The 27,500-nt window shown below is 37.4% G+C and overlaps 3 protein-coding genes across 8 annotated transcripts; 2 read left to right on the top strand and 1 right to left on the bottom strand.

The window, feature by feature from the left end:
• Positions 1-130: 130 nt before the first annotated feature.
• cdkl1 (cyclin dependent kinase like 1 (CDC2 related kinase)) lies at positions 131-12,951 on the top strand. Of its 3 annotated transcripts, XM_061793679.1 has the most exons (12): positions 131-309; positions 380-609; positions 1,595-1,712; positions 4,260-4,471; positions 5,701-5,822; positions 7,907-7,979; positions 8,133-8,223; positions 8,914-9,114; positions 10,034-10,116; positions 10,249-10,305; positions 10,839-11,015; positions 12,196-12,951. In XM_061793679.1, exons 4-12 carry the CDS (start codon positions 4,304-4,306, stop codon positions 12,295-12,297), a joined length of 1,074 nt encoding a protein of 357 aa, XP_061649663.1. In that variant the 5' UTR covers positions 131-309; positions 380-609; positions 1,595-1,712; positions 4,260-4,303; the 3' UTR covers positions 12,298-12,951. The 3 variants fall into 3 exon arrangements, with proteins under 3 accessions (XP_061649663.1, XP_061649665.1, XP_061649664.1); XM_061793681.1 differs by lacking the exon at positions 1,595-1,712; XM_061793680.1 differs by lacking the exons at positions 131-309; positions 380-609 and having other exon boundaries at positions 627-1,712.
• A 138-nt stretch (positions 12,952-13,089) lies between these two features.
• Positions 13,090-15,811, bottom strand: dmac2l (distal membrane arm assembly component 2 like). The gene is made up of 5 exons (XM_061793682.1): positions 15,723-15,811; positions 15,530-15,624; positions 14,939-15,147; positions 14,259-14,430; positions 13,090-13,669 (listed from the first exon to the last, which is right to left on the bottom strand). The coding sequence occupies exons 1-5, from the start codon at positions 15,723-15,725 to the stop codon at positions 13,555-13,557; spliced, it is 594 nt and encodes a 197-aa protein (XP_061649666.1). The 5' UTR covers positions 15,726-15,811; the 3' UTR covers positions 13,090-13,554.
• Positions 15,812-15,874: 63 nt separating this feature from the next.
• On the top strand, positions 15,875-27,374 carry l2hgdh (L-2-hydroxyglutarate dehydrogenase). Of its 4 annotated transcripts, none has more exons than XM_061793675.1 (10): positions 15,875-16,105; positions 18,947-19,062; positions 19,849-20,000; positions 20,460-20,591; positions 21,741-21,903; positions 22,111-22,145; positions 22,931-23,098; positions 24,166-24,323; positions 25,292-25,423; positions 26,283-27,374. In XM_061793675.1, the coding sequence occupies exons 1-10, from the start codon at positions 16,020-16,022 to the stop codon at positions 26,476-26,478; spliced, it is 1,338 nt and encodes a 445-aa protein (XP_061649659.1). In that variant the 5' UTR covers positions 15,875-16,019; the 3' UTR covers positions 26,479-27,374. The 4 variants fall into 4 exon arrangements, with proteins under 4 accessions (XP_061649659.1, XP_061649661.1, XP_061649660.1 ...); XM_061793677.1 differs by having other exon boundaries at positions 26,227-26,421; XM_061793676.1 differs by lacking the exon at positions 22,931-23,098.
• The last annotated feature ends 126 nt before the right edge of the window (positions 27,375-27,500 follow it).

The raw sequence follows: 27,500 nt of genomic DNA, 5'->3' as shown, positions 1-27,500 counted from the left end.
ACCAATGTTTGAATCCTTTTACCAGGAAAGTGTCGCTGGGTGTGCTGGTTTTGTTGAATTTTTTTTATTTATTTATTTTATTTTATTTTTAAAGAAAAGAAAAAAAAAAGCTGTGGTCAACATGCTATTGTGTGTGGAGTGTTAAGGTGGACGTGAGTATTAGTTAACGTTAATTCCCCTGCTTAGACTGCCACGCTTCTGCCGATGCTCCCGGGCAGCACTAATTAGTCTCGGTGTGACAGAACCTTTTGGAATATTCACAAATGAACCTCGTCCAAACAGGAAGGTCCTACTACCAGGTCATAAAAGGTACAGTGTAGTTGATGAGTTTATTTGTTGTTTTGTCTCTAACTGCTTTTAAATGTGTTCATTGTTCCAGCTTTCAGGCAGACAAATCCACTGAGTCCCTTCTTTTCCCCTCCCTCGATGTTGCTATGGTGACTGGCTCATAGATCAGGACGATGTCAAGTTGGGTGTGTCAAGGGCGATGACGGGAAGGGCAGCGCCATCACCCCTTCAAAGTAAAAGACGAGGGGCTCCACTAGGCACAAGTAGACGTGACACAATGTACCCTTTGTCCCCACGACTATCGTCTTCATTTGACACATGGTAAATTTAAATAAAAAAATTTGGGTCACTTTTTAACATAGCATATACTGGATAGTCATATACGTTTGATGTGGTAAATAATGTAAATCTAGTTAAAGTTGTCACTTGAGCATTGTGGCATAATACTGGCATTGTCATCTTCATTTGGCACATTATAAATTAAAATCTAGTATACCGTGTAAAACTACTTTTAGTCTGTTTGATCAATCAAATCGAATTATAATCAAATCGAATTAAAATCTTACACTAATACCCATTTTTCCCTGGTCAATTTTCATTGAACATGGTACATTAGAATCGAGTATACACTGTAATACCCATCAATCTTTAGTTGACGTGGTGAATTCAAATCCGTTTATAAACTAATAACCCCTTGTCGATCCTCTTCATTTGACACATGGTAAATTCAAGTCAAGTTTACGCTGTAATACCACTTGTCCCCTGTTTGATCATATTCGTTTGACACATGGTAAATTAAAATGTGTGCCCAGTAATACCCATTTTCCCCTGGTCGATCATTTGACGTGGTAAATTAAGATCTAGTGAACACTAATAACCCTTGTCACCAGTCTTAATTTACCACGTAGGTGAAAATAAAGTTTACACTGTTAATAGCCCTACTCCTGTGGGTAGACCTCTTCATTTGGCATATGTTCAATTTGAATGCCGTGAACCTTGGAACACCCCTTGTCCCATGGTGGATCATTTTCATTGGACACAATTTAGACCCTGTCATTGCTGTCACTTTATTATTGTTCCATCAACTGTTTGTTTCCTGGACACTACTCTTCGCTTGATACGTGGTAAATAAAGTCAGTCTAGTTTTTAGTGCCATTTTAGTAGTAGTGGAGGCGCCAACAGTAATTCTCCAACTTGGAGCAATTTTAATGAATTTAAATGTGCAATGGCACTGTATTTTATTGTGAAGATGTGAGTGGATATTGGTCTTGTAAAGGTGTGTGCGCGTGTGTGTGTGTGATGTGAGTTGAGGGCTTTTTCCTCCAGACGTCACATCTGAGCCTCAGAGAGGAGGAAGCCTCTTGAGTTTCTCTCCGACAAAACATCTCAGGAGATTTTTTTTTTCTTCTTCATCACCTCCAAAAGTAAGGGGTCTTCATCATTATATTGTTTTGTAGGTGTTTGATTGAGTTATTTTGTTGGTGACTTTGTTTACCAGCGGTGCTGCTTGTTGGTTGACACCCTGAGATTGTTTTTTGCACCTCCTCAAGAGACATGTTTTAGTACTTGCAGTATTTCACTTTGATCATGTATTTTATGTAACCTGACTCTTAAATTTTACTACTTTTTTTTTTTTTTTTGTAATAATTTTGTAAAATTCCAACTTTTCTCATTTTTCAACCCTATTTGGGTAACAAAACTCATCCTCGTATTGAAAAAAAATAACTAAATTGCGACTTGTCTTGTCCTATTCCAACTTTATTTTCATGAAATTCCTCATTTCTTGTAATGTGACATCTTTAAGTGACTTTTCCAAGTAACATCACAACTTGTTACAATCGTACTTTCTGTAAAATTACATCTATTTTCTTGTAATGCTAAGTTTTTCTTCAGTCTGACTTTTTGCATTTGTGTAAATTTGAATTTTTTCATATTACAACTTAATTTTTTTTAATTCCAACTTTTTTCCAGTGATAGACAAGTTTTTTTTTTAAGTAAGCCTTTTTGCTTGTAATATTGCACCTTTATTTTCATAAAATTCCGATTTTTATTTTATTTTTTTTCAGTACTTTAACTATTTTCATAAATTTGCGACCTTCTCACGTAATATTCGATTTTTGTTTTTGTGTAATTACTTTTTGTCGTAATCTTCAACTTTATTGTTGTGAAATTACAACTTGTTTCACATGGTATTACATCTTGATTTGTAAAATTAGCATGGGTTTCTTGTAGTGTGACTTTTATTTGTTTTTTTTATAAATTGTTTACCTTTTCTCGTTGTTTACAGTTGAAACCTGATACTTACCTACACTAAAAAGATGTAAGGCTTTTTTTCCACCTCAGTCTGAGATCAAATCGGACTGAACTTTTCCTGTGATATGTCAATTAGGATTACCAAAATGATTTCTATTTGCTGAATGCCAGAATAATGACAATATTTTGTATTTTTTTTATTTTCATTACTTGCTTCAAAGTGAGAAATTTACATACAGTAAGATTACTATGTGGGTCACTGATGGTGTAGCGGTGGTACACTCGCCTGACTTTGGTGTGGGCAGCGTGGGTTCAGTTCCCACTCAGTGACGGTGTGTATGTGAGTGCGAATGGTTGTCCGTGTCTATATGTGCCCTGTGACTGACTGGCGACCAGTTCAGGGTGTAGTCTGCCTTTTGCCCGAAGTCAGCTGGGATATGCTCCGGCGCCCCGTGACCCTAACCAGGATAAGCAGTGTTGAAAATGAATGGAAGATTAATATGCCTTTAAATCATTTCGGAAAACCCAAATGGTGATGTAATTTTATTGGAAGCATCTAATAATCTTAACAACATTTGAGTTAATTGGAGACACACCTGTAGATGCATTTGAAGGCACACCTGAAACACACTGCTACTTTATGCAACATCGGAAACACAAAATAAATCAGCCAAGATATCAGGAAGAAAAGTGTGGACTTACACAGGCCTGGTTCATCCTTTGGTGTAATTTCCAGATGTCAGAAAGTGCCACGTTCATCCGTTTTTGGCTGTCTTTCAATCTGCCTTTGAAATAACGGGGGTGGCAGCATCATGTTGGGGGTGGTTTTGCCACAGGAGGGATTGGTGCACTTCACAAAATGGATGGCATCATGAGGAAAGAACACCTCAAGACCTCAGCCAGGAAGTTTAAGCTTGGATGCAAATGGGTCTTACAAACGGGCAACAACCCAAAGCATACTTCCAAACTGGTTACAAAGTGGCTTCAGGATAACAAAGTCAATGTTTTGGAGTGGCCATCGCAGAGCCCTGATCTCAATCCTATTGAAAATCTATGAGCAGACCTGAAAAGGCACGTGCGAGCAAGGTGGCCTACAAACTTGGCTCAGTTGCACCAGTTCTGTCAGGAGAATTGGACACAAATTGCAGCCTATTTTGAGAAGATTGTGGAAGGATATCCAAAACGTCAAACAGTTTAAAGGCAACGGTACCAAATACTAATGAAATGCATGTAAAATTCTCACTTTAAAGAAAGTCATGAAAAATTGTCTAAAAATAAAAAAATCCTCATTCTGGCTTTTAGCAAACAGAAATAATTTTGGTAATCCTAATTGGCCTAAAACAGGAAAATTTTCGTCCCATTTCATGTCAGACTGAGGGGGAAAAAGGTCTTTTTAAATAGTGTATGTAAATACCTGGTTTCAATTGTACTTTCTCCTAATATTTGTTTTTCAAAAATGTCACCTCACATAATATTCCAACTTTATTTTTTTGTAAAATCACAACTATTTTCGAGTACGACATTCACAAACGTGGGATTTTTTTTTTTGAATGACATTACAACTTGATTTTCATGACGAAAAAGTTTTGTTCCCCTTTCAAAAATATTCAAATTAGATTTTTGTAAATGTATGACTTTTGTAAATGTATGTATGACTTTTTTCCCCCACTGTATACAGTGTAGGTATACGTAATAAATTGTCTTCCTCTGTGTCCTAGCTTTCTTCCGTTTTTTTTATCCTGCTGATGCGTTGCGGCAAAGGATGGAAAAGTACGAGAAGATGGGCAAGATCGGCGAGGGTTCGTACGGCGTGGTCTTCAAATGTCGCAACAGAGACTCGGGGCAGATCGTCGCCATCAAGAAGTTCGCAGAGTCTGAGGACGACCCCACCATCAGGAAGATCGCGCTCAGGGAGATCAGGATGCTCAAGGTCAACCTAATTTTATTTCACAATCATCTTTTGGCATCACATTTTACATTTAACATCATGTCGCCAGGTACAATCCGGTGACATCTCGTGCGAAATTTCTAATCTTAAGTGGCTGATGTACCGAGAGAGAGATTTTCGGCTAGGAAAACGGGAAACAAAATCTAATTAGCTTTTTTTTTTTAATAATATTTTTAAAGTCTTATTATTAGATGTTAATTACTCAAGAAAGTAGATGGAAGACATCCAAATGATGCCAAGTTTTGACGGGTTGTAAAATGTGTTATTTGGCAGTATTTTAGTAACATGAGCTTGGTAGATTCCTAAATGGATGATGCTGAGTAGCGTATTTGAAAAGAAAATGACTTAAATCGCAAGTATAAAGGAAAACAAATCCAAATGATCACTATGAAACTGCAAAGTTTTGTGTTTTTGTTGGCAGTATTAGTATTTTGAGTCATTAATCATAGTTTCATTAAAAAGCGAATTCACTTCAAATTGGAATTATTTAATAAATTGGAAATATTGAGATAAATTGAATAACTATTGAAATCTCTAAAATAAAAGTGCAATTTCTGACTTTTATTGCCAGTCTTTTCGTAATGGTATATTGCGGAATAAAAAATGACCACTAGCTTAAAATATAAAGCACTGCATTTGAAATTGAAATATTTGATACATTGGAAATATTGAAAGAAAAGTCTAAATTACGGAAATGAAAGTAAATGTTTTTACAAATTATTTTAGTGGTAATCAGTGAATTAATTTATAATCGTAATAAGAAGACTATGAATAATAGGGATCATTATTATTAGCTTAATTAAAAAGAAACCCTTTTCACAGCATCTTGGTAAAGCATACGTTGTTTATTAAATACTAATATACTTTATATGATTGTATCATGAATTTAAAATACTGTACATTCGAGTGCAATGCAAGCGTGACTTCCAATCACAGTTAAGCTCTCCAATTTGAAGCCATGCCCGCTCGCCGCCGCCGCCGCCGCCTCGTATTGAGTCAAAGTATCAGCCGCTCTGCTTAATTAGTCATGCGGTGGCGGGTGGGAGTGGCAGCTCATAAATACGACAGGACCCGGGACGGGTGGGGGCGGTTGCCGGGGGCGACACCAGATTTATGTCCGCCTATTAACACTTTGGATTTAGTGGTAGGAAGGTGAATGTCTTACTACTGGACTCTCACTCACTCACTCCACTCTGTGTGCGCGTGCGCAGCAACTGAAACATGGCAACCTGGTGAATCTTATCGAAGTGTTTCGCCGCAAGAGGAAACTTCACCTGGTGTTCGAGTACTGCGACCACACGGTGCTCCACGAGCTGGACCGACATCCCCGAGGGTGAGCGTCGCGCACCCCACGCCCGACCAAGCCACACTTTACTTTTCCTGATGTCATCAGATGGCGACACAAGACCATTTCCTTTACTATAAATTGCGACCATTTTTCACACAGCAGTCCAATTTTATTTTCGTATAAACGTCAACATTTGTTTTCTCATATTACAAATTGATCTAAATACAATTCAGACTCTTATGTTATTTTCATATAATTGCATTTTTCTGGTTATATTAAAAGTTTATTTTAGTATAATTTCAATCATTTTTCTCGGAATTTTACAACTTTCTTCTTGTAGAAATCCAGTTTTTCTTATTATATTTTCGTATAATTGTGATCATTCTTTTCTCGTAATATTCCAAGTTTGTCAACAGGTTTTCTGATGATATAACAATTTATTTTCATAGAATATTCTTCACGTCATTTTGAAATATTTTACTTTGTAATCATAAGACAACTTCCATCCATCCATTTTCTTTCTTTTTTCTATTGCAACCATTTTTCTCTTGATATTCCAATATTAAAACTTAGTTTTTGTATTGTTTAAAAAATAATAATAATAATTGTCGCAATATTACAAGTTTATCCTCTTAAAATTCAGGGTTTTTTTTCTTTAATTTTCGTACCATGGCGATTATTTTTCGTGTGATGTCCCAAGACAGCAGCACGGCGGTGCGGCGCTGTGTACATTGGATTATCTCCCCGTGACATACTGTATGTTTCCCAACTTTGTGTTGCCAGTCTCCGGGGAAACTAACCCGCCCCACCGAGAATGTTTGCAGCGACGCTCCCTGCCACCTTTTTGGGACTTTTTGTTATGAATCGTGAGTCACGTGGTAGGCGTTTCTGTGGTGACGATGAAAGATGGCGGCCCATGAGCCAACACAGCTGCGTGTGGAGGGTGGCAGTAAATCGATATTGTTCGGTAAACATGGCGGCGGAGGCATCACAGCGTCTCACAGCAATCCCAACTCCTAACGACTGTGAGCGGGATATTGTAGCTCTCTGATTGGGCGCTGTGATCTTCTGGCAGTCATCGCTTTTCTGCCACTTTATTTACGAAAACAAAGAGAGAATGAGAACTACTCAAATATAGCATGATAATAAAATGAAATTTTGACTGCAATACATTTTTTTACGAGAATGAAACAAAAAAATTTGAATAAGTTCCAATAGATTGTTACAAAAATAAAAGGAACAAATATTTTTACTAAAATAACATAACCTGAATTTAATATTTTACTAAAATTAAACTACACAAAAACATGTTTTTTCTAAAATATTTTAATTAGATTAACATACAAAAATAAATATAATACATTTCTACCAAAATAAAATAAAGAAATAAGTCAATTATTACCAATATTCTTTTCTAAAATAAAATACCAAAATATTTTTTTACTGAAATAAAAAATATTGCTAAACCATATTGTTCTATAATTTAAGAAACTGTTTGAAATATAAAAACAAAACAAATATACGTAAAATAATATGACTGCTATAGAATACCTGTATTTAAACAGGGGTGTGTAGAATTAATATTATTTTTTATATCCACTGGACTTTCACACCCTATTATAAGTGTCCGGAATCAACCATTCACATTCAAACGCAGTATGTTAAACGGGAGTCAACACATTCCTGGAACCATTTGAAGTGCCCGGGATTTACCCGAAATGAAGTTCAGCTGTTCTCGTAGGCTTTTCCTGACATTTTGGGGGGATTTTGTGCTAACACTGACTGCAATTTGGAACTGTTTTCCCTCCAACTTGACTCCATTCTGAACACAGCCACATATGCAGTTATAATAGGCTATGCCCACATTGTTTATTTTTACTTCCACTCTCAAAGATTATTATTATTTTTTTTAAATTGAGTTAAACAGGTCTTCGACCACATTTATGGTGAAAAACATTGTGAAATTATCTTGGTCTCTTATTTATTTTTTTTAATATCACAAAAATCTGGCACTTGAACACGGGGTGTGTAGACTTTTGATATCGACTTGTACTAAGACTTGAGCACAGCACCGTACGACTGGTGACGCTTAAAGTGTTTGTTGTTGTTGTTGTTGTTGTTGTGTGCAGCGTTCCTGAGCATTTGGTGAAGAGCATCACGTGGCAGACGCTTCAGGCTGTCAACTTTTGCCACAAACACAACGTAAGCGCAGCCCGCTTTCACACGTCCTCTTCCTCCTCCTGCCGCTCTCCTCCTTTGTTTCCTCTCCTTTTTAACAAGCATTCCTTTTCCCCCGGCGGCACAAAACACGCCGCCCGCTGACCCCCGGGCGCCCCCCTGCTGCTTCCACGGCAGTGTATCCACAGAGACGTGAAGCCCGAGAACATTCTCATCACCAAACAGCACGTCATCAAACTCTGTGACTTCGGCTTCGCCAGGATTCTCAGTGAGCACGGAGATGAAAAATGGACGCCGCTGTCGTTTCGCTCTCATGCAGGCGCAGGCAAAATACACCGCCCCGCCAGCTCAATTTTTTAAAAGTCTGGCCTGGAATATTTGTTGTATTATATTGACCAGATATGTCCCAAAACTGTTTAAATAAAATAGATTTTTTTTTTCTTTCTTCATTATCTCTTTAAATAATTGGTTTGTTGAAAATAAACTATTTATAGAACGTTTTGTACAATTAACAATTTTATACATGCACTTAACAATTATTTTATTCCAAATATTTGATTTAAAAAAATAATTAAAAATCTACTGCAAATGTTTGCACATTAAACATTTATCACACACATTCCACAATAAGGTAAAGAAAAAAATTAATTTATTTTTTGTCTTTATTTAATGAACTGATTGATTGTAATTAATAAAATAAAAAAATGTAAAACTGGCAATTTCACATTTCCTCATGTGAATTTTAATTATAAATAATAAAGTTACAATTTTATTAACAATAAATATTTTACATACTTTTTTTCGTTCATTTAGTTATTTGTTATATTGTGAATTATAAAATTTAAAAAAATAACAATTTCACATCCACATTTAAAAATTTTTTTGAATACCTATTTTTATTAAAAGTCACTTTTGCATTATTATTTTGTTTCACTTTATATTTTCTTTTCTTTTTAAGCGGGGCCGTGTGACTACTACACGGACTACGTGGCGACGCGCTGGTACCGCGCCCCAGAGCTGCTGGTGGGAGACACGCAGTACGGACCCCCCGTGGACTTGTGGGCCGTCGGTTGCGTCTTTGCCGAGCTCCTCTCTGGCGCCCCCCTGTGGCCCGGCAAGTCCGACATGGACCAGCTCTACCTGATCCGCAAGACCCTCGGTCAGCTGCGCTGCAATATCACTTTCCAAAGGGGGGCCCCTGGATACTGGGGGGGGATCATAAAAATGTTACATAAAAAAATATTTTGTCATAGGTATATTCACTAATTATTAAAGTATATGTTTTACTCAAATGAAATGAATGCAATTTTAAAACTAAAATTAAATGAAAATTCTTTTTTACTAAAATAAATACTTTTAAAAAACATTTGTACTCAAATATTTTCTTAGGTACAGCAAAATATCAATAAAAATGTATGTCTTAAATAAATTTGTGTAAATCTAATAATTTCCTGAAATAAACAATCTTACAAAATATAATTTATTCAAATACAATTGTTTACAAGTTCTTTACTAAAACTAAATGAAAATATTTCAAAATATTTTGACTGACCTAAAATTACTTGCAAAATACATTTTAACCAAATTAAAGAAAAATATTTAAAAAATATAGTAAAATAACATACTGTAAAAAAAACTAAATACAAATATATTTTCACTATAACCTGTAAATCTAATAATTTGCTTGAAATAAAGAATACTAAAATATATTTTCAATCAAGACAAAGAATAGTAAAAGTTTTTAATTAAAATATATGTACTATATACTATACTACAGTACTATATAATTTAAAATGTATTACAAAAATACAAACATTCTTTAATAAATTAAAAACATTCACTAAAATAACATACCAAATAATCTTTTTTACTAAAACAAAAATAAAACAACTCAGTTGTTTTTCTGAAATAGACACATTGAAAAAGGATAAACACATTGTTCCATGAAAATAAAATACAAATGCGACATTTTTTTTTTTAAATAAAATCCCAAATATGAATCAAATGTAATCTTTTCCCCCTTGATGAAAAGATCTTTTTTTTTTTCTTAATGTGTAATATATCTTAATATGTTGCAGGAGATCTGATCTCTCGCCACCAGCAAGTTTTCAGCACCAATCAATTCTTCCACGGCCTCTCCATTCCTGAACCTCAAGAGATGGTCAGAGCCACACAAAATCTCATCTCATCGGATTGTGCACGTGTACCTAATAAAGTGTCCAGTGAGAGGTTAAGACATACTGTACTTTATTTTTGCCCTTGCTTTTTTTTTTTTTTTTTGTCTCCCTGTTAGGAACCTTTGGAGCTGAAATATCCAAACCTCTCCCACCAAACGCTCAGTCTCATGAAGGTAATGACAGCATTAGCACGAAATGGATGGATTTGATTGTTTGATTTAATTTCTTTTTGGTATGTATTTGACATACTTTTGTATCATTTATGTATTTTTAATTAAAACCAAAAATATAGGTGTTCACATTGTATTATTTTTTTTATTTAATTGTTTTTAAATATTTGATTTTCTCTAAAAACCTAGTTGAATATAATTTAAAAGACCCTGTAAAGAGAATTCAGAGGTTTGCTTCGAGTGAGCCGACTTGAGTTTTTCGAGATACGAGACAGAAAACAAACAAACAAAAAAAGAGGCTCCAAGCTGTTTATTGCCATTTTAAGTTTAAGTTTATCGTGACCATGTCGAAGTGTCCTTGAGCAAGATAGTAAACCCCCAGTTGCTCCTGATGCTTCGTCATCAATGGGTGAATGAGGAGACAAGTGTTAAAGTGCTTTGAGTACCTTGAAGGAAGAAAAGCGCAATACAAATGGAAGCCCATTTTACCCAAACGTAATAATCCTACTAGTGATTATCGTTAATGTTGTCGTCAGGCTTGTCTTCATATGAACCCGAGCGAGCGTCTTCCGTGCGAGCAGCTGCTGCACCATCCTTACTTTGACAGCCTGAGACACAAGAACCACCAGCCCAACGCTAAACAGGCCATCATGGTGCACGATCGCCACGGCAACAGGAGGACCCGCGTGCCGCGCAAACATCTACCCGCCGGGGTGAGTCGTGCGCTTCACGAAAAGGAAAAAAAGAAATACTGCTAACATACTATATATTTGACCACAATTTTTTTTCAAAAATATTACTCAAATCAAATGTTATTCATTTGTATTAAAACATTTCAAATATTACTGAAATCCAATACTGTACTTTGACACTAATAAAATAAAAATGACAAATATTTTTGTACTAAAATAAAATGTTAGTGAAATGAGGTTTTTTTTTTTTTTTTTTTTAACAGATTACATTTTAAATGACTTAAATGACTTTAAATGATACACGTTTTTGTTACTCAAATAAAATATTGTACTTAAAATTACTTTATAACTAAAACCAAATGTTATGCATAATACAGTATGAAATGAGAAATATTGCAAAAAATAATTTTACTTTTGTCAATACAATTTTTTGTTTTTGTTTTTTTAAGAGGTCAGTATAGTGCAGCAGCAATAACTACCATTGGGTCAATTAGGTTCTTAGCAGATAAATAAACCTTACTGAGTATGTACAACTGATACATTTGGTAAATCACCAAATTCCTCGAGGGTACAAAGGACATGACTGGAAAGTAACACAAGCCACAGTCAGAGTTTTATGAAGTAAATTCACAAATATCAACCTTAGCTCGTCACACAGCTAATGATTCTATATATTTTTTTTCAATAATTCTAATTCAATAAAATAAAAAATACTACAACAAAACGTTTAAATAAAATAAAAATTACAAAAGGATTTTTACTAAGCTATACTTTTTTTTTTTTTTTTACCAAAGACAAAACCTCAATCTTCTTTTACTAATATAAATTAAACAAATGTTACTAAAACATTTGTCACAGAAAATATTTGACTTAAAATAAAAATGACAAAAATGTTTTTTACTAAAAGAAATAACAAAAATATAACTTCTCACCAAAATAAAACATTTTACTAAAACAATTGTTTTACTAAGAAATTACTATTTTACTTTTTTCCAAAGAAATACAACTACAAAACTGAAATCTAACGTTTAAATGTTTTACTCAAATAAATATACTGTAGAAATATCATGTAAATGTATTCTTAAGCAATAGGAATATCAAGCCTTGACATTATGTCCAACATTACGACCTCTCCTGCAATATTTCTTAATGAGCATATGAACTGCTGACGTTGATGCTGTTATCGCTTGTGGTGTGTCAGTGTTTGCCTCAGCTGACGGGCAGCAGCATCTTCCCTGTTCTGGACACCAAGAAGTACTACCACAACCTCAGCAAGTTCAACTATCACCTGCCCAACATCTAAAAACTACAAACATCTACAGGTGCATCAGCAAGACTCAGGAAGTGAAGCATGTGCTGGAGCTTAGTGACTGACACTTGTCTGTATCTTTTCATCATCATATTATTCTTATTTTCAAGCATTAGCTAGCTAGATGATAGAGGACAAGGAGCAACGTGACGCTCCGCTCGTAAATGACATGGAAGGTTTTGCCAAATCTTCTGTACCGCAAGTCAAGTAGGACATCACTTTTTTTCTTCAATGATATTTATTGACATCAGCACGACAATATTAATAATAAGTCGTGATGATTCTCACGTTGGTGCTACGGACGTTGCAGCAGTCTCGTTGTAGAAATGCTAAATTAATCGTCAAAATTTGAGTGCCCCGTTTAAAGGCTCCTTTTATGTGTCCGTTAGCTTCGAATCAAATGTTTCAGTACCACAAGGAACCTGTGGCGGAGGGGCAGTGTTGAGACCGGAAATTGTTGACCTAACACAGTGGTGCCTTGAGATACAAGTTTAAAACATTTAGTGACCATGCTCGTAACGCAAAACAATCACATCTCAAATTATCTTTTCCCATTGAAATGAATGGAAATGCCATTAATCTGTTCCATCCTTCCTTCCCCAAAAAACAACACAGGGGTAGGGACCAGGCGAAGATCTGCAAATAATTGACGCCTACTACTGTAGCAACAATATCATTTTAAAAAATACCAATGTACATACTAAAAAAAATGTTTTTCTTTGTCTGTGTAGATTGTCAGTCATCCAGGTCACAGTAATCCGCAAAGATAGAAACGTGGCAACTGGACACTGTTGAATGTTTTTATTTTTCTTCCCCTGAAATCATTTAAAAATGACTTAAGCAATTATGCTATTAGGCTAACGAAAGAGTGGCTTTACCATCCCAGCTGACTTTGGGTGAGAGGCGGGCCACACCCTGGACTGATCTCTGGCCAATCACAGAGCACATTTCGAAAACCAACCATTCACACGGTCACACCTAAGTACAATTTAGAGTCTTCAACGAAGCTATAATGCATGCTTTTGGATGATTGTTTATTCAACCTGACAAACAGATACACGAAGCAGCTAAATATCAATCCATCGCCAGAATGACAAACAAGCTGTGGACCTAAAATAGCGCCCTGGAAGCACACAGGCATGGTTTGCGGGTGAGCATAAAGAGGAGCCCTGGTTGTGTAAAGTTAACAGGACCAATGTTGACTAGAAATAAATTGTCAACAGTATAAAGTGCTTTGTTGTTGTTTGTTTTTTAGTTAAGGTCCAGGTGGATATCAAGGCGCGGGAGTGCCGTCTTTAAACGTTCCACCGTGTTCTCTTTGTCTTTGATACCGGGCAGGTCACTGAGGAACAGGTACTCTAGATTCCTGCATGCGGGGGGGGGGGGGGGGACAGAAAACAAAAGCATTTTAAAAGCTGTCTTTTTCTTCCTAAATTTCCAGGAACTACTACTTCTTGATACTTGTAATTCCTTGAACTAAAAGCTCCGGTCGGACATGTTCAGCGCTGCAAAGATCACTCCAAAGCTTAAGAATATATCACGTTGAAGTATAATATATCATACTAGTCAAATAATGCTTTGCTTTACTGAAATGCATGTTTTTAAAGTTTTTTTCACAAACTATTTTTGATTAAAATATTTTTTTTATATACCAAAATACATTTACTGTAATACAATAAAATACTAAAATACGTTTTGTACTAAAACTATTAAATATTTTTACAAAAATTACGTACTAAAATAGATTTTTACCGTTTTTTTTTAAATTACTAAACTCATTTTTAATACTAAAGAAATACAATAAACATTTTACTAAATACCATACTTGTTTTAAAATTATAGCTAATTGTAGTTGTCAAATTAAGTTAATTGTATTTATATTGTTTGATACAAATTAATAAAATAATAAATTTTTATGCAAATAATAATTACTAAAATAAAAGAGAGAGACCAGCCTGAGTTTGTGCAGAGCGACGAGGCCCTTGTCCGTGACGTTCCCACACGACACCACCTCCATCATGAAGACGCTGCGCTGCAGGTTCTCCAGCGAGCTGAGTCGCTCCAAGCACGTGTCCTCGATGTACGTGCACTTGTTGAGCTTAACCTCCTCCACGTACTGCAAACCTTCTGCACAAACACAACACAATGGCGTGAGGGAGCGGCTCTCCGGTGGGCGGACGCCAAATGTTAAATACAGTGTTGCCCCCGCTATATCGCGCTTCACCTCCCGCCGTTGCCGACTCATCTTCCGAGAATGTCGCCAAAGTCGGTTCTGTTTGTTGCTAAATTACGTTGGCATTGCGGAATTACTTAGAAAGTTGGTTCTCAAACACCAAGTCAAACTTCAAAAAATACTTTCCAAGTAACACCATCATGACCAACATTAAAATGATTGTAAGCCACTGTAACATTATGCCCAGTTTAAACCTCAAAACTTCGCCTATAGAAAATGTTAAACTAAACTGATTCAATTGAAATGTATCGCAAATAAGTTTAAATGTGTTTACAGCGTGTGGGAGAGGTAAAACGGGAAAACAAATTTATATATTCTATATTGTGGATTTTGGGTCTGAAATGTAACCCCCCCCCCCCCCCGCGATAAACGGGGTTTCAACCGTAAGAGCATTTCCCAAACCGAGATGGTCGAAGCCTCGGTACATGATACAGGAGTCTGTGGCGTCGATGGCTTGGATCTTGAAGCGTCCCAGAGGTCCGGTGGGTAGCGCGTTGTAGTCTCCGTGCCAGCGATCCAAACCCAGGAAGCGCACCTTGGCACCGCACCTCAGCAACCACTCGGACGCCGCCCGGTCGGGACCCACAGCCTTGATGCGCTCGTAGTCCACCCTGGAAACAACAACCATCACAGACAGCTGCAAGTTTAATCATTGCTTAGCTTGGGTTTTAAAACCTGATCTTATCAAAATATACACAAAATTCAGAAAATATGATTCGTAATACCAAACCACATTTTAATTAGAAATATATTAAATATATAACCGTTTTTGTATTTTTTCTTACAATGGCCAAGTGCCTTAAATCATTTCGCACAATTTTTTATAAGCACGCAAGCTTGAACACATTCAACAGCCAGAACATGACACTTTTGATTGACACGTTCAGAGAGTTATTCATACTTATACCTAATTTGAGCCTCTTCTGGAGATGGAAAAAGAACACAGACACGTTAACATAAATACAGTATATGAATGATTACAAATATAAGTACTTATTGAAAACAGCATTGAGCCAGCCCCAGAAGTGTCTCCGGCTACTCTCTCTCTGCTTTATAGCAGACTGCACCGCCTTCACTAACAGCCTCATCTGCAATACAAATACATTTAATACAGTTTAAAACTTCATATTTATGCTGCTGAATTTCCATTAAAAAAACTTAAAATGGTCCAACTTTTGTGACCTACCATTTAAGCTGAGCGGGTTTGTTTATATGTCAACCGCGGCCATGTTGTAAGTACGTTAACGCCGTAGTGACGTCACTGAAAGCGAGCTTTCCCATTGGCTGCCATTCGGATGAGGAGGTCTCGCGGGAGTTGGGGCGGTTTTTGTGTTTCATGGGGCCACTGGCAGCCATGAAGGGGAGGAAGAAAGTGACAAGAGAAGGCGGGACGCTCACTGGAAACACTTTTAGCTTTGTCCTTTTCTTTCTTTTTTTTTTTGGGTGTACAATGTGAAAAATGATCCTCTGACGAGTAGTTGCCATGTTTCGGGTCGTGGGCACGAGAGCCGCTTTAAAGGCTGCTAGCGCTAAGTTGCTACATGACACCTGCACAAGACACATACACAGGTAAGAAGAAAAAACAATTTCCACTGTAATTTAGTCCCTTTTCTGTTTTCATGCTTCTTTGTTTTCAGTTGCACACATTTGACTGGTGTACAATTACGACGTACTTCCCCTAATGAGCAACTTTTTATCAACTTGTTTTCCCTGTCAAGGGCATTTTGCAACAAGTAGAGCATATAACTTAGATTCCTCGGGGGGGGGGAGGTTATTCGACAATGTATGTATATATATATATATATATATATTATATATATTATTGCCTTGATGCGCCTTTAATAGAAAGCGAAGAATGCATGCATGTGTTTCACATTACTTGTTTGTGCAGACTCTTGGGGCAGGACGGTTATGTAATAGCACCCCCTGACTACAGTAGTGTACTGTGTTATGTGTTTAAACTCAACGTGGACAAACAAGTTTTCAGATTCAGAAAATTTTATTAGCAGGCGATTTAATTTGAAAAATGTACAGGCACATCGCAATAAATTAGAATGGTGTCAAAATCTTAATTTAGGTAGTTCAAAATGTGAAACTCTATAGATTAAGATGCACTACACACTGATTATTTTTTTTTAATATGTATAATTTTTATGGTTATAGCTTACAGCAAATGAAAACCCACAATTCACCATCTCTATAAACTAGAATATTACCTAGCAAACCATCAAGAAACAATGAAAATGATTTTTAATGTATAAAGAAGGCATTAATTTCCCTTCTAAAAAGTATTTTCCCAAATGTTTAATAGAGCTATATGATGTATGTGAACTGAAATAAGTGAACTTTTCTACCATATTCTAATTTATTGAGATGTACCTATATATAGAAATGTAGTAAATAATTTTTGTACATATTACTATATTGTATTTCCAAACTACTTAATTCAATTGTATTTTTTTAAATATTTTTTTTCCCCAAAAAATTGTATTTGATTAAACTTTTTATTTCGAACAAGGAGTAAAAAAAAAAAAAAAAAAAGTGAAAAACAATATTAATTTGGTCAGTGGCTTTTTTTCCACTGCTTTTCATTGTGGGACTTCCTGTGGAGGATTCCAAAGCACAATAGTGTGCCCTTACAAGCACACATTTAACCCTTATGTACTGTTACTTTTGCATGTACACACGCACACTTAATATGTTCCGGGTCACTTTTGGCCTGGGACGAGAAAATCCTCATCATAATTGTCAATCTCAAATTATGAACCACCGAGCTTTTCAAAATCTATTAATAGCCTGTCTGAAATGGGTGATTGTTCCTTAATCAATGTTTTCGCTATAGGGAAACTGTATTTTTTTTTTTTAATGTTCATCACAACTCATTTTTGGATAGAAACGTCTATCTAAGAAAGTCAGCATGAAGACGCAGGCGAGGGGATGAGCAGCAAACGTCAAGTGTTGCCAGTGGAAAAAACAAAACAAAAAAAACTGGTATGAGGTATGATATAAGCGCAGGAAGTTTCAAGAGTGTTGGACCCTGGACAAATTTGTATTTGGACTCCATGGCATGAACCCTCTGTGCTTGATTTGCAAACCAAACCCACGCCTGTTTCAAAGGAAGCAACTTGGAAGACCAGACAGGACCAGGGTGCACACATTTTGTGGCGCTTGTACAAAAGAATGACATTTTAAAATCTTTTCCTTTTTGTATATTTTGGCTCACTTTAGGAAATATCATCAAATTCCAGGATATAAAAATGACATTTAGTTTTTTGTTTTTATTGCTACCAAATGTCAAAATGTCAAATTTGACCCGAAAAGTATGTAAGGGTTAAATGAGCATTTGGTTGCACGATGTTCCCCCTCTGTTCATTTCAAAGGTCGTCACCGTGTCATCGTTTTTGCGCACAGCGGGACGTTGAACTTCTTTGTCAACATGCATGCTTCCGAACGTGTACGTACATAAGGATAGTTATTAATAATTAGGGATGTCCCAATCCAACTTTTGCCCTTACGAGCAGATACCAATATTGCAGCCTTGAGTTTTGACCGATATCGGTCCGATCAGATTTCACCGATACTCATACACAATTTACTTATTTTGTAGTATGGAATGTTGGAAAAGGCTCGATATTAATCAAACAGAGAATAATAATCAGCAACACTTGGTCTGAGAAAAAACGGACCCATTTATTATTGACCAATGGGTTACAGAGAGTAACTGCTGTACACGTCTTGACCTCTGATGGGCAGTGTGGTGCAAGCAATGAGATACACACTTGCAGTAACAAAGAAAGTAGAAGAAGTCCTGGTTGAAGAATATATGCCAGAGAGTATTGTTATATTGCCTGTTTGTGTGTGTTTATAAAGCGTTTGTGCACCAATATTCATTAATTTAAGAGATATGTGTCGCAAGTTCGATCCTAATTTTCATTCTCTCTTCAGTGGTGTTTTCCATTCATTCTGTGTTAGCTTTGAGTTTGCGATTTTTGGGAACAAAAACGAAGAAAGAAAGTGTGCGATGCATGTGAACATTCAATAGGTGTTATTCTACGGTTATCTCTGTTTAGTTTTACAGTGAACCTCAACTGGAGTGCCAATAAACTACTTTTAAGAAAGCAACTTTCACTATTACTGGTTGCTACTATGTTAGCACCTTAGCAACCTGTTGTTGTGATCACGTGGGCTCACATGCCATCCGGGCACTGCTGGATAGAAGTGCTGTAATTGACCATGGGAATATACTGCTTGCATATGAGTGATAATATCGGAGATATTAGATCCAGTCTGATCCGATCCTTTTTTTTTTTTTTTTTTTTTTTGGCTAACATCGGACCGATTTCCGATCTCAAAGATCGGATCGGGACACCCCTATTAATAATTGAGACTAATCAGTGTGTGGTCTTCTAGTACCTGCGATGTGGCCGTGGTGGGCGCCGGCATCGTGGGCTTGGCCACCGCCCGAGAGCTCTTCCTGCGACACCCCGCCCTCACCTTCACTCTGCTGGAGAAGGAGAAAGAGCTCTGTAAGAGAAAACCTCTGGCTTTGAATTCTTGGAAAAAGAAAATATATATATGAAATGTTGGAAGGTAATTTTTGTTCATTTTTATTTGGCGTGGTTGGGGCGGGTGGTGGGGGTTGACACAACACAAGGGAGGTTTTTTTTTTGGATCCAATTTAAATATGAATTCAATTAATTAATTAAACTGGTGTTAATTTACTAATTAGTTTTAATAACTTAGCCAAAGTTAAATTGAAAACAAATGACAAAAGTGGGCTATAGTAAAAAAAATAAAAATAAATTTAAATCGAAATGGGAATAAATTAATTTAGAGAGTTTGACTTGCGTTCCCAAATTAAAAACGAAAAATCAATTCAATAAATTGTTAAAAATGGAAGTTAATTTAGAGGAATCTATTCAATTTCAAACATGAAATTTAGAAGGTACCCAATTAATTAATTTAAATTGGAATTAATTAATTTTGTTTTAATTTCTTGGGAATTCTCAAATTTGAAGAAAGAAATAGAATTTATAATTGAATAATTAAGTGATTTTACCAAATGTTATTCTTTTGACAGAATGCATTTTTAAAAGTCAATAAAACCCCTAATTGAAATGGCTGTAAATTAATTTAGGGCAATTTATTAAATGAATTGAAATTAAATTCTACTAACTTAATTTATTACATTTTCCATTGGTCTATCAGTTTATGTATACATTTTCTTCATCTATTTACTTGTTCATGCTTCGAGCAGTGCTGATGACGTTCTTTCTTTTTTTTTTTTTTTTTTTTCTCTTCCTCTTTTCCAGCCATGCACCAGAGCGGCCACAACAGCGGCGTGATCCACAGCGGCATATACTACACGCCGGGCTCGCTCAAGGCTCGGCTGTGCGTGCGAGGAGCGGCGCTGGCCTACGACTACTGCGACAAGAAAGGACTGCCCTACAAGAAGTGTGGAAAGGTTTTTGTGAACTCGATTAACCTTTACACCAAGTAACACCCCCCAAAAAAAAATATTACGTCACTCTCCAAGTACCACCATCATCATGACGAACTTTAAAATACAGCGTAGTAGTGCTCATCAAAAGCAAGAGGTTTTATTCCCTAAAAAGTATATTATTGCAAGTTACTGTAACATTATGCATAGTTTGAACATAATACCGCACTTCAATAAAGGAAAACAGCACTTAAATATTAATTGTATGGAAGTGTAAAAACAAAAGTTCTTAAAGATAAAATGCAACTGTATTGAGCTGAAAAGTTAAAGTCAACTGAACTGTTGTCGGGCAGTGATTCTTTTGCATACCAGACTTTGAAAATCACTGCATTACGCCAACAGGGTTAGCTATTCCACTCCTTTCCCTTCATCAACTATTTGACTGTCTGTGCATCATGTGTGCTTGCTTGTGTTTTGTTCCAGCTCATTGTGGCAGTGGAACAGGAGGAAATCCCTCGTCTCAAAGCGTTATACGAGCGAGGGCTGAAGAACAACGTGCCAGGACTCAGCATCGTGGACGCCAAAGGAATCAGAGAGCGAGAGCCGTACTGCAGGGTAAGTGTTAGGTTTGATTATTTGAGGGAGATGTTTCTTTAGTCTCAAATTGTTGGTTGCTTCATGGAGGCGTTTATTATTCTTGAGTTGACGATTGCTAAAGGGAAGCGTTTTCCTTAAGTTGATGATCATTTGCAGAGGAGTTTGTCTTGCGTTGATTTTTTTTTTTTTTTTTTTTTTTTTTTGGAGGGAGGTGTTTATTTGTCTTATGGTGGTGATTGCTTGAGGGAGGCATTTATTTGTCTTAAATTAATGGTTGCCAGAGAGAGGTATTTTTGTCCTAAGTTGATTTCTTGAGGGAAGTGTTGTCTTAAGTTGATGGTTGCTTTAGGGAATTATTCTTTTTTTTTTTTTTTTTTTTAGTAGATGATTGCTTGAGGGAGGAATTTATTTGTATTAAGTTGATGCTATTTGAGGGTGGCATGTTGGTCTTATGTTGCTAATTGCTTGAGGGATGCATATGTCTTGAATAGATTATTTGAGGTAGGTGCTTATTTGTCTTTAGTTTATGGTTCCTTGAGGGACGCGTTTATTTGACTTTGGAGATGTTTTCTCGAGGGATGGCTTTCTTTGTCATAAATTGATGATTGTTTAAGGAGATGTTTGTCTTACGTTCATGATTACGTTAAGGAGGGATTTATTTGTCTTTAATTCACTTGACTTAAATTGATGGTGGCTTGAGGGAGGAGTTTGTCTTGATTACGTGAGTGATCCATTTAATTATTTGAGGAAGTTGTTGATTTGTGTCACTTTGGCCATCGGTTGAGGGAGGGAAGATTATTTGTCTTAGGTTGATGGTTGCTTGATGGAGGCAATATTTGCTTAAGTGGGGTGTTTATTTTTTCTAAATTTAAGATTATTTGAAAGAAGTATTTATTTGTCTTACATTCATGGTTGCTTGAGGGAGCACTTTGTCTCAACGATTATTTGAGTGAGGCATTAAATTGTCTTAAATTGATGTTTGCTTGAGTAGGGTAATATTTGCTGAAGTGAGTTATTTCTTTTTTTTAAATTCATGATTAATTGAGAGGGGCCTTTATTTGTCTTGATGGTAGCTTGAGTCGTTTATTTTTCTTCAGTTGATTGCTCGACGGAGGAGGCCTCAAGTTAAGTTACTTAGCGTGATGAAGACGTGCCTCTCTCGTTCAGGGAGTCATGGCGCTGAACTCCCCAAACACGGGCATCGTGGACTGGCGGCAGGTGGCGCTGCAGTACGGCAAAGACTTTGAGGAGGCTGGCGGCAAGGTGGTCACGCAGTACGAAGTCAGTGACATCGCCATGGTCACCGAGAGCCCCGCAGGGGGCACTGAAGGTAAGAAGAAGCATAGATAGTAAAGTAGCTACGACATGCTCCAACACACTAAGCTAGTGGGGGCAAATTGTCAGCGCACAAAAACTGTGGACGGCATGAAAACCAAAATAACAAAAACGTTGTTGCTGGCGTATCTGCTCTTCTAGTCATACTGTATATGTGAGAAGCGTCTACACATGCCTACTGATGATGTCATGTCTTTTTCAGGACTCAAATATCCAATTGCCATCAAAGACAAGAAGGTGAGAGGCACAAGTATTCACAGCGCTTTATCCCCCCACCCCCACACCATTTTCCTATGTTACAGCTTTATTCCAAATTTGATTTATTTTTTCCTCAAAATTCTACACACAGCCCATAATGACTATGAAAAAAGCTTTTTGGAAATGTTTGCAAATTTGTTGAAAAAACAAAACTAAGACATAACGTACATAAGTGTTCACAACCTTCGCTTAATAATTGTTAATGCACCTTCTTCAAGTCTTTTTTGAATATGATGCCACAAGCTTGGCACACCTATTTTTGGGCAGTTATGCCCATTACCCATCCAGAAAGTAAAGACACAAGAATCAGCAGCACAGTGTGCACTGAATGAGAGAGTGTGGCAAAAACCTTTATTCTTTTTAATTTTCTTTAAATGTCATTACTATATCTTTTTGTGAAGTGTGATATAGAGTGCTATTTTCTTCACATTTGGGAGGGGGGGCTAGAATGGATAAATGGCATTTGCATTAATTTCAATGGGGAAAGATGATTCGAGATACCGTACTAGGGTGTTGTGGGACAACCATGGTCACGAAATGAATGAAAGGCAAAATTCAGATTTCTTGTTTTTTTTTAATTTATTTTAGTAAACATGCAAAAATGTAAAAAAAAAAAAAAACATTCACATTGTCATTATGGGGTGTTGCCTTTAGAATTTTTTTTGTTGGGGGAGGGGGATTATTTATGAATAAGACTAACATAAAATGTACTAAAAGTGAAGCATTGTGAATACTTTGCGGATGCACGGTTTGGGGTCCCTCAGGGCAATGAGGTGCGCTGCCGCTACGTGCTGACCTGCGGGGGGCTCTACTCGGACCGCCTGTCGCAGATCTCCGGGTGCAGCCGGGAGCCTCGCATCGTCCCTTTCCGAGGCGACTATCTGGTCCTCAAGCCGGAGAAACACTACCTGGTCAAAGGCAACATTTATCCCGTAAGCCAGGGGTGTCCAACTCATTTTTGTCTCGGGCCGCAGTGTAGTTATGATTTCCCTCAAAGGGCCGTTAGAACAGTGAAATGTTTAATCACCAAATCATATTATTACCATTACACAACAAATTGAGGGATAACTAGTTTTGAAATCAGAAGACAGGGATAATAGTTCAAATATTGTTTAAGTTACTGTAGAAGAAGGGTTTGGCAACAGAAAATGCAATATCTCAACATTATTGTTTATTATTATGACAATTTGGAATTTGGGTACAGATTTTAGCAAAAATCACGGAAGTTGACGAGCATGATTCGCTTTCGCGGGCCACATAAAATGATGTGGCGGGCCGCATCTGGCCCCCGGGCCTTGTGTTTGACACCTATGCCGTAAGCCATAACCCTTTTCTTGTTTTTTTTTTTTCCCCCCTTCCTTTAACGTTACATAATAACATGTTTTATGACCACATGTTTTTCATCATCGGTCAGAGTAGAATTCCAAACTTGTCCCGCCCCATGTGGGGGGGGGGGGGGGGGAAAAAAGACAGACTGCATACTTTCTGTATCGCCTCTTACTGGCAGGAGGAATTCTGGGAATTGTTTTATCAGTCTGTGTGTTTAGGATTTCCAAGCAGGGCATCTGTAAGTCATTTAGAACGGAGAAAATAATCAAATAAAATTGGGCTCAGCAACATTTCAGGCGGATTCAGAGGAGGCTATTTAACAGTTACACTGGATACTAGGAAACGGTGAAAGGAATAAATTACATTTGTAATTTGACACAGTTTCTCTGACAAAGAAATACAATTTTAAAAAGGATTGATTTATATATGTATTCATTACAAGTCATTGTATAAATTAATTTGTATGCAAACAAAACCCTTGTCTAGGCAGATTGAGAAGCTGTCAAACCAGTTTAAAGGAGTTTATTTTTGTTATTAGAAAATCCCTTTGTTTTATTGTAAATTTTAGAAATGATTTTATTTTAAGAAAAAAAGCATATATATATTTTTTTTAATAAAACATTTTATTTCAGCTCAATGGATTCCATTGTTGATACTGTGTGTTTCCCAGGTGCCAGACCCTCGCTTCCCCTTCCTGGGCGTCCACTTCACGCCGCGCATGGACGGCAGCATCTGGCTGGGACCCAACGCCGTGCTGGCCTTCAAGAGGGAAGGATACAAGATCTACGACGTCAACGTGAGAGACATGGCCGACGCGCTCGCCTTCAGGTCAGCCCCATTAGAACCCCGAACATTACGTCCGCCTGTGCAATCCAATGTGATCCAGTACAAGAGCTGGCGCAAAAATTCATTAAAACACCAAAACAATTATAAAAGAGAAAGCACAACTCAGCTTTTTTTTTTTTTTTTTTTTTTTATTAGATTAGATTCAATTATATTGTCATGACACGTCACAAGTACAGGGCAACGAAATGCAAGATTGCATCTAACCAGAAGTGCATAAGTAGTAATTAAATAGCTTAAACGGCACAGTCTGTACAGTGTGTGCTGTAAGGCATGAGATGATGTATAAATAAAAGGCTACATGAGTGTCTATTTCTGCAAGTATGTACAGGGCTATGAACAGACTGGGTATGGTCATGACTAATATAGTATGACAGCTACACACTGTGCTGTGTGTACAGTGAACAATAAAACTATAATTGCACGTACTGCAGGAGAAAACAAGAGACTGATTACAGCGTTGCCCAACAATTGTGGTTCATCTTTCGCAACTGCACCGCATTGTTTTGTTTTTGTTTTTTTTCAGTCACCGATGCAATCTTCAGACGGTTATTAAACTCTGGAAGAACAGTAAAGCACATAAACACGATGAGCACACTCAACGCAGGAGCTGCTGTCGGCCACAGCTCACGCACACGCAGTCCAATACAAACTGGCCGTTGTCACATGGCATCCCACCGGGCCCCGCCTCTTAAAGGCGCACACTAACACTTTAATATGTATTTTCCATACATTTTATGCTTGCAATTTTTTTATGTGCGTTCAAATACGTTCACAATGTCTTTGAAAGATGTGGTTTGATAATAATAAATCCATAAATCCTGTATTTTCACCCATTGCGAGTGGGTCTGGAACGTATAATACGGTTCTTGTGCTTGCGAGTGTATATTGTTATGAACGTGCCATTTAAATTGAAGATATTAGCGAGTTTCACGTGTGCTGTGCTGTGTCAGAGGGCTTCAGAAGCTGGTGTTGAGGAACATCTCTTACGGCATCGGCGAGATGTACCGAGGCATCTTCATCGGGGCGCAGGTCAAGCTCCTGCAAAAGTACATTCCCGATCTGTCTCGCGGTGACGTGCTCAGGTAAATTTAGCCTGCCATATCTTATTGTTACAGACACTCCCCTACTCAGATTTGTCTGTTTGTGTGTACATGCAAGCATGTGTTTGTGTGTGTGTGGAAAGAGAACTTTGAAATTGAAATCGAGACAAAATGGTAAGCAAGAGTATAGAAAGAGAAAAGAAAGCGAGAACAGAAAGAATCGAAAACAACAGACTAGAAACCAAGAGACAATAGCAACAGAATCGAAAGTGAGAATCAAAAGCGAGAAAGGAAAGAGAGACCAGAAAGCGAGAGAATAGAGAAAAAGCAAGTGGAGAGAATAGAAAGCAAGAGAATAGCAAAGAAAGAAAAAGTGAAAAGTAAATCGAAAGTGAGTGAGAATAGATTGAGACAATAGAAAGTGAGAGGGAATGGAAAGAGAAGACGAGACTTGCCAGCAAGAGAGAATCGAGAGAGAGGCAATCCAAATGGAATAGAAAGCAAGAGACTAGAAAGGAAGAGAAAATAGAGAGAGAAAACAAGAAAATTGAAAGAGAGAGAATAGAAAGCAAGTGAATAGAAAGAGGGAGAATAGAAAACAGAATAAAGACTATAAACCAAAAATAGACGAGATGAAAGGAAGAGATAGTAGAAAGAGCATAGAGACAGAATGGAAAGAGAGAGACTAGAAAGCAAGAGACTGAATACAAAGAAAGAGAATAGGAGAAAGAATTGATAGAAAGAAAAAAGGAATAGAAATGTATACTGTATATTAAAAAGCGGCAAAATAACAAATGGACGTATGAACAGTAAGTAACTTGTATGCGTTGAATGATTATTATCAGCTGGTGATGTTCATCTTAATCCGTCGCGGTCACGGCATCATTGGGGTCCCGCGCAGGGGTCCGGCCGGGGTGCGAGCGCAGGCGCTGGACCGCGACGGCAACCTGGTGGACGACTTCGTGTTCGACGGCGGCACGGGCGACCTGGGCAGCCGTGTGCTGCACGTGCGCAACGCTCCCTCGCCCGCCGCCACCTCCTCGCTCGCCATCGCAGAAATGGTCGCCGACGAGGTGGAGGGCCGCTTTGCGCTCTGATCGCGAGCGTATTAAGATCCTCGAGTTTGACACCTGTGATTTCGAGTCATCTCTGAATCTTGTTTTCGGAGCGGTCGGACGCTTTCCTATGTGGCAGCAAGTGCAATTTCCTCTTCTACGGTTATCATCATGCTTCACAGGTAGTCCTAGAAAAATCTAAACACGCACACACAAAAAAAAGCCAAAGAAAAAACAAAACATTTGTAAAGAGTTAACCCTTAGGTCCGCGGGTATGCTGGAGTCGATCCCAGCTGACTTTGAGCGGGTGGCGTGAAACACCCTGGACTCCTCACCAGCCAGTCCCGCAGCGCACATAGACAAAAGAAGAATTCACATTCTCGCCTGCGGACCATTTTGAGTCTTTCATGAAGCTAACGTACATTTTTGGGGATGCGGGAGTACCCGGAGAAAAGCCACTCGACGATGTCCAGTCATTTAAAAGAAAGATGCAGTCGTCACTTCTATGTCCTTTTTAAAATGAAGTCAAACTTGTCGAACGCACACACGCTGTACAGAATGAGTTTTATTTGAATGAAAAGCATTATTTTTTAGAGGTGAGAGGTGGATTTTCACTGCGGCTCTGTTTTGTGGAATGCTTAATCGATCTATTTTTAACGCGATTTAATGAAACTGGTTGGGATGATTTTTAGTCCTCGACGTGACTCAGGGGGCCCTCCCTCGGAGCGAAAAATATATTTGTCGTCAATCTACAGTGACGCTTTCTGTTTTTCTTTCTCTTCTTCATAATGACTGCCAAGTGTCACGTAACTGCAGCGTCACGTGCCACTCAGGAAGTTGCCATATGTCATATTTACACACACTCAAGTCATCATGTTTTTGACCGATGACTGTTACTGTCTTTTTATACAATAAAGATGCATTTTTCAATGGGAAAAGTTGTACATCTGACTTGTTTTTTAAATAGATTTTTGTTAGTTCACTTGCACAGCTCTAAAAAGCAGTCCACATTCCTCTTCTATTTTTAATTATCAAGTATGGTTATATTTTCACTTTGGGAATAA

The sequence above is a fragment of the Phyllopteryx taeniolatus genome, chromosome 13, assembly GCF_024500385.1.
Source record: "Phyllopteryx taeniolatus isolate TA_2022b chromosome 13, UOR_Ptae_1.2, whole genome shotgun sequence".
NCBI lineage: Eukaryota > Metazoa > Chordata > Actinopteri > Syngnathiformes > Syngnathidae > Phyllopteryx > Phyllopteryx taeniolatus.
This window is presented reverse-complemented; position numbering and strand designations above follow the sequence as displayed.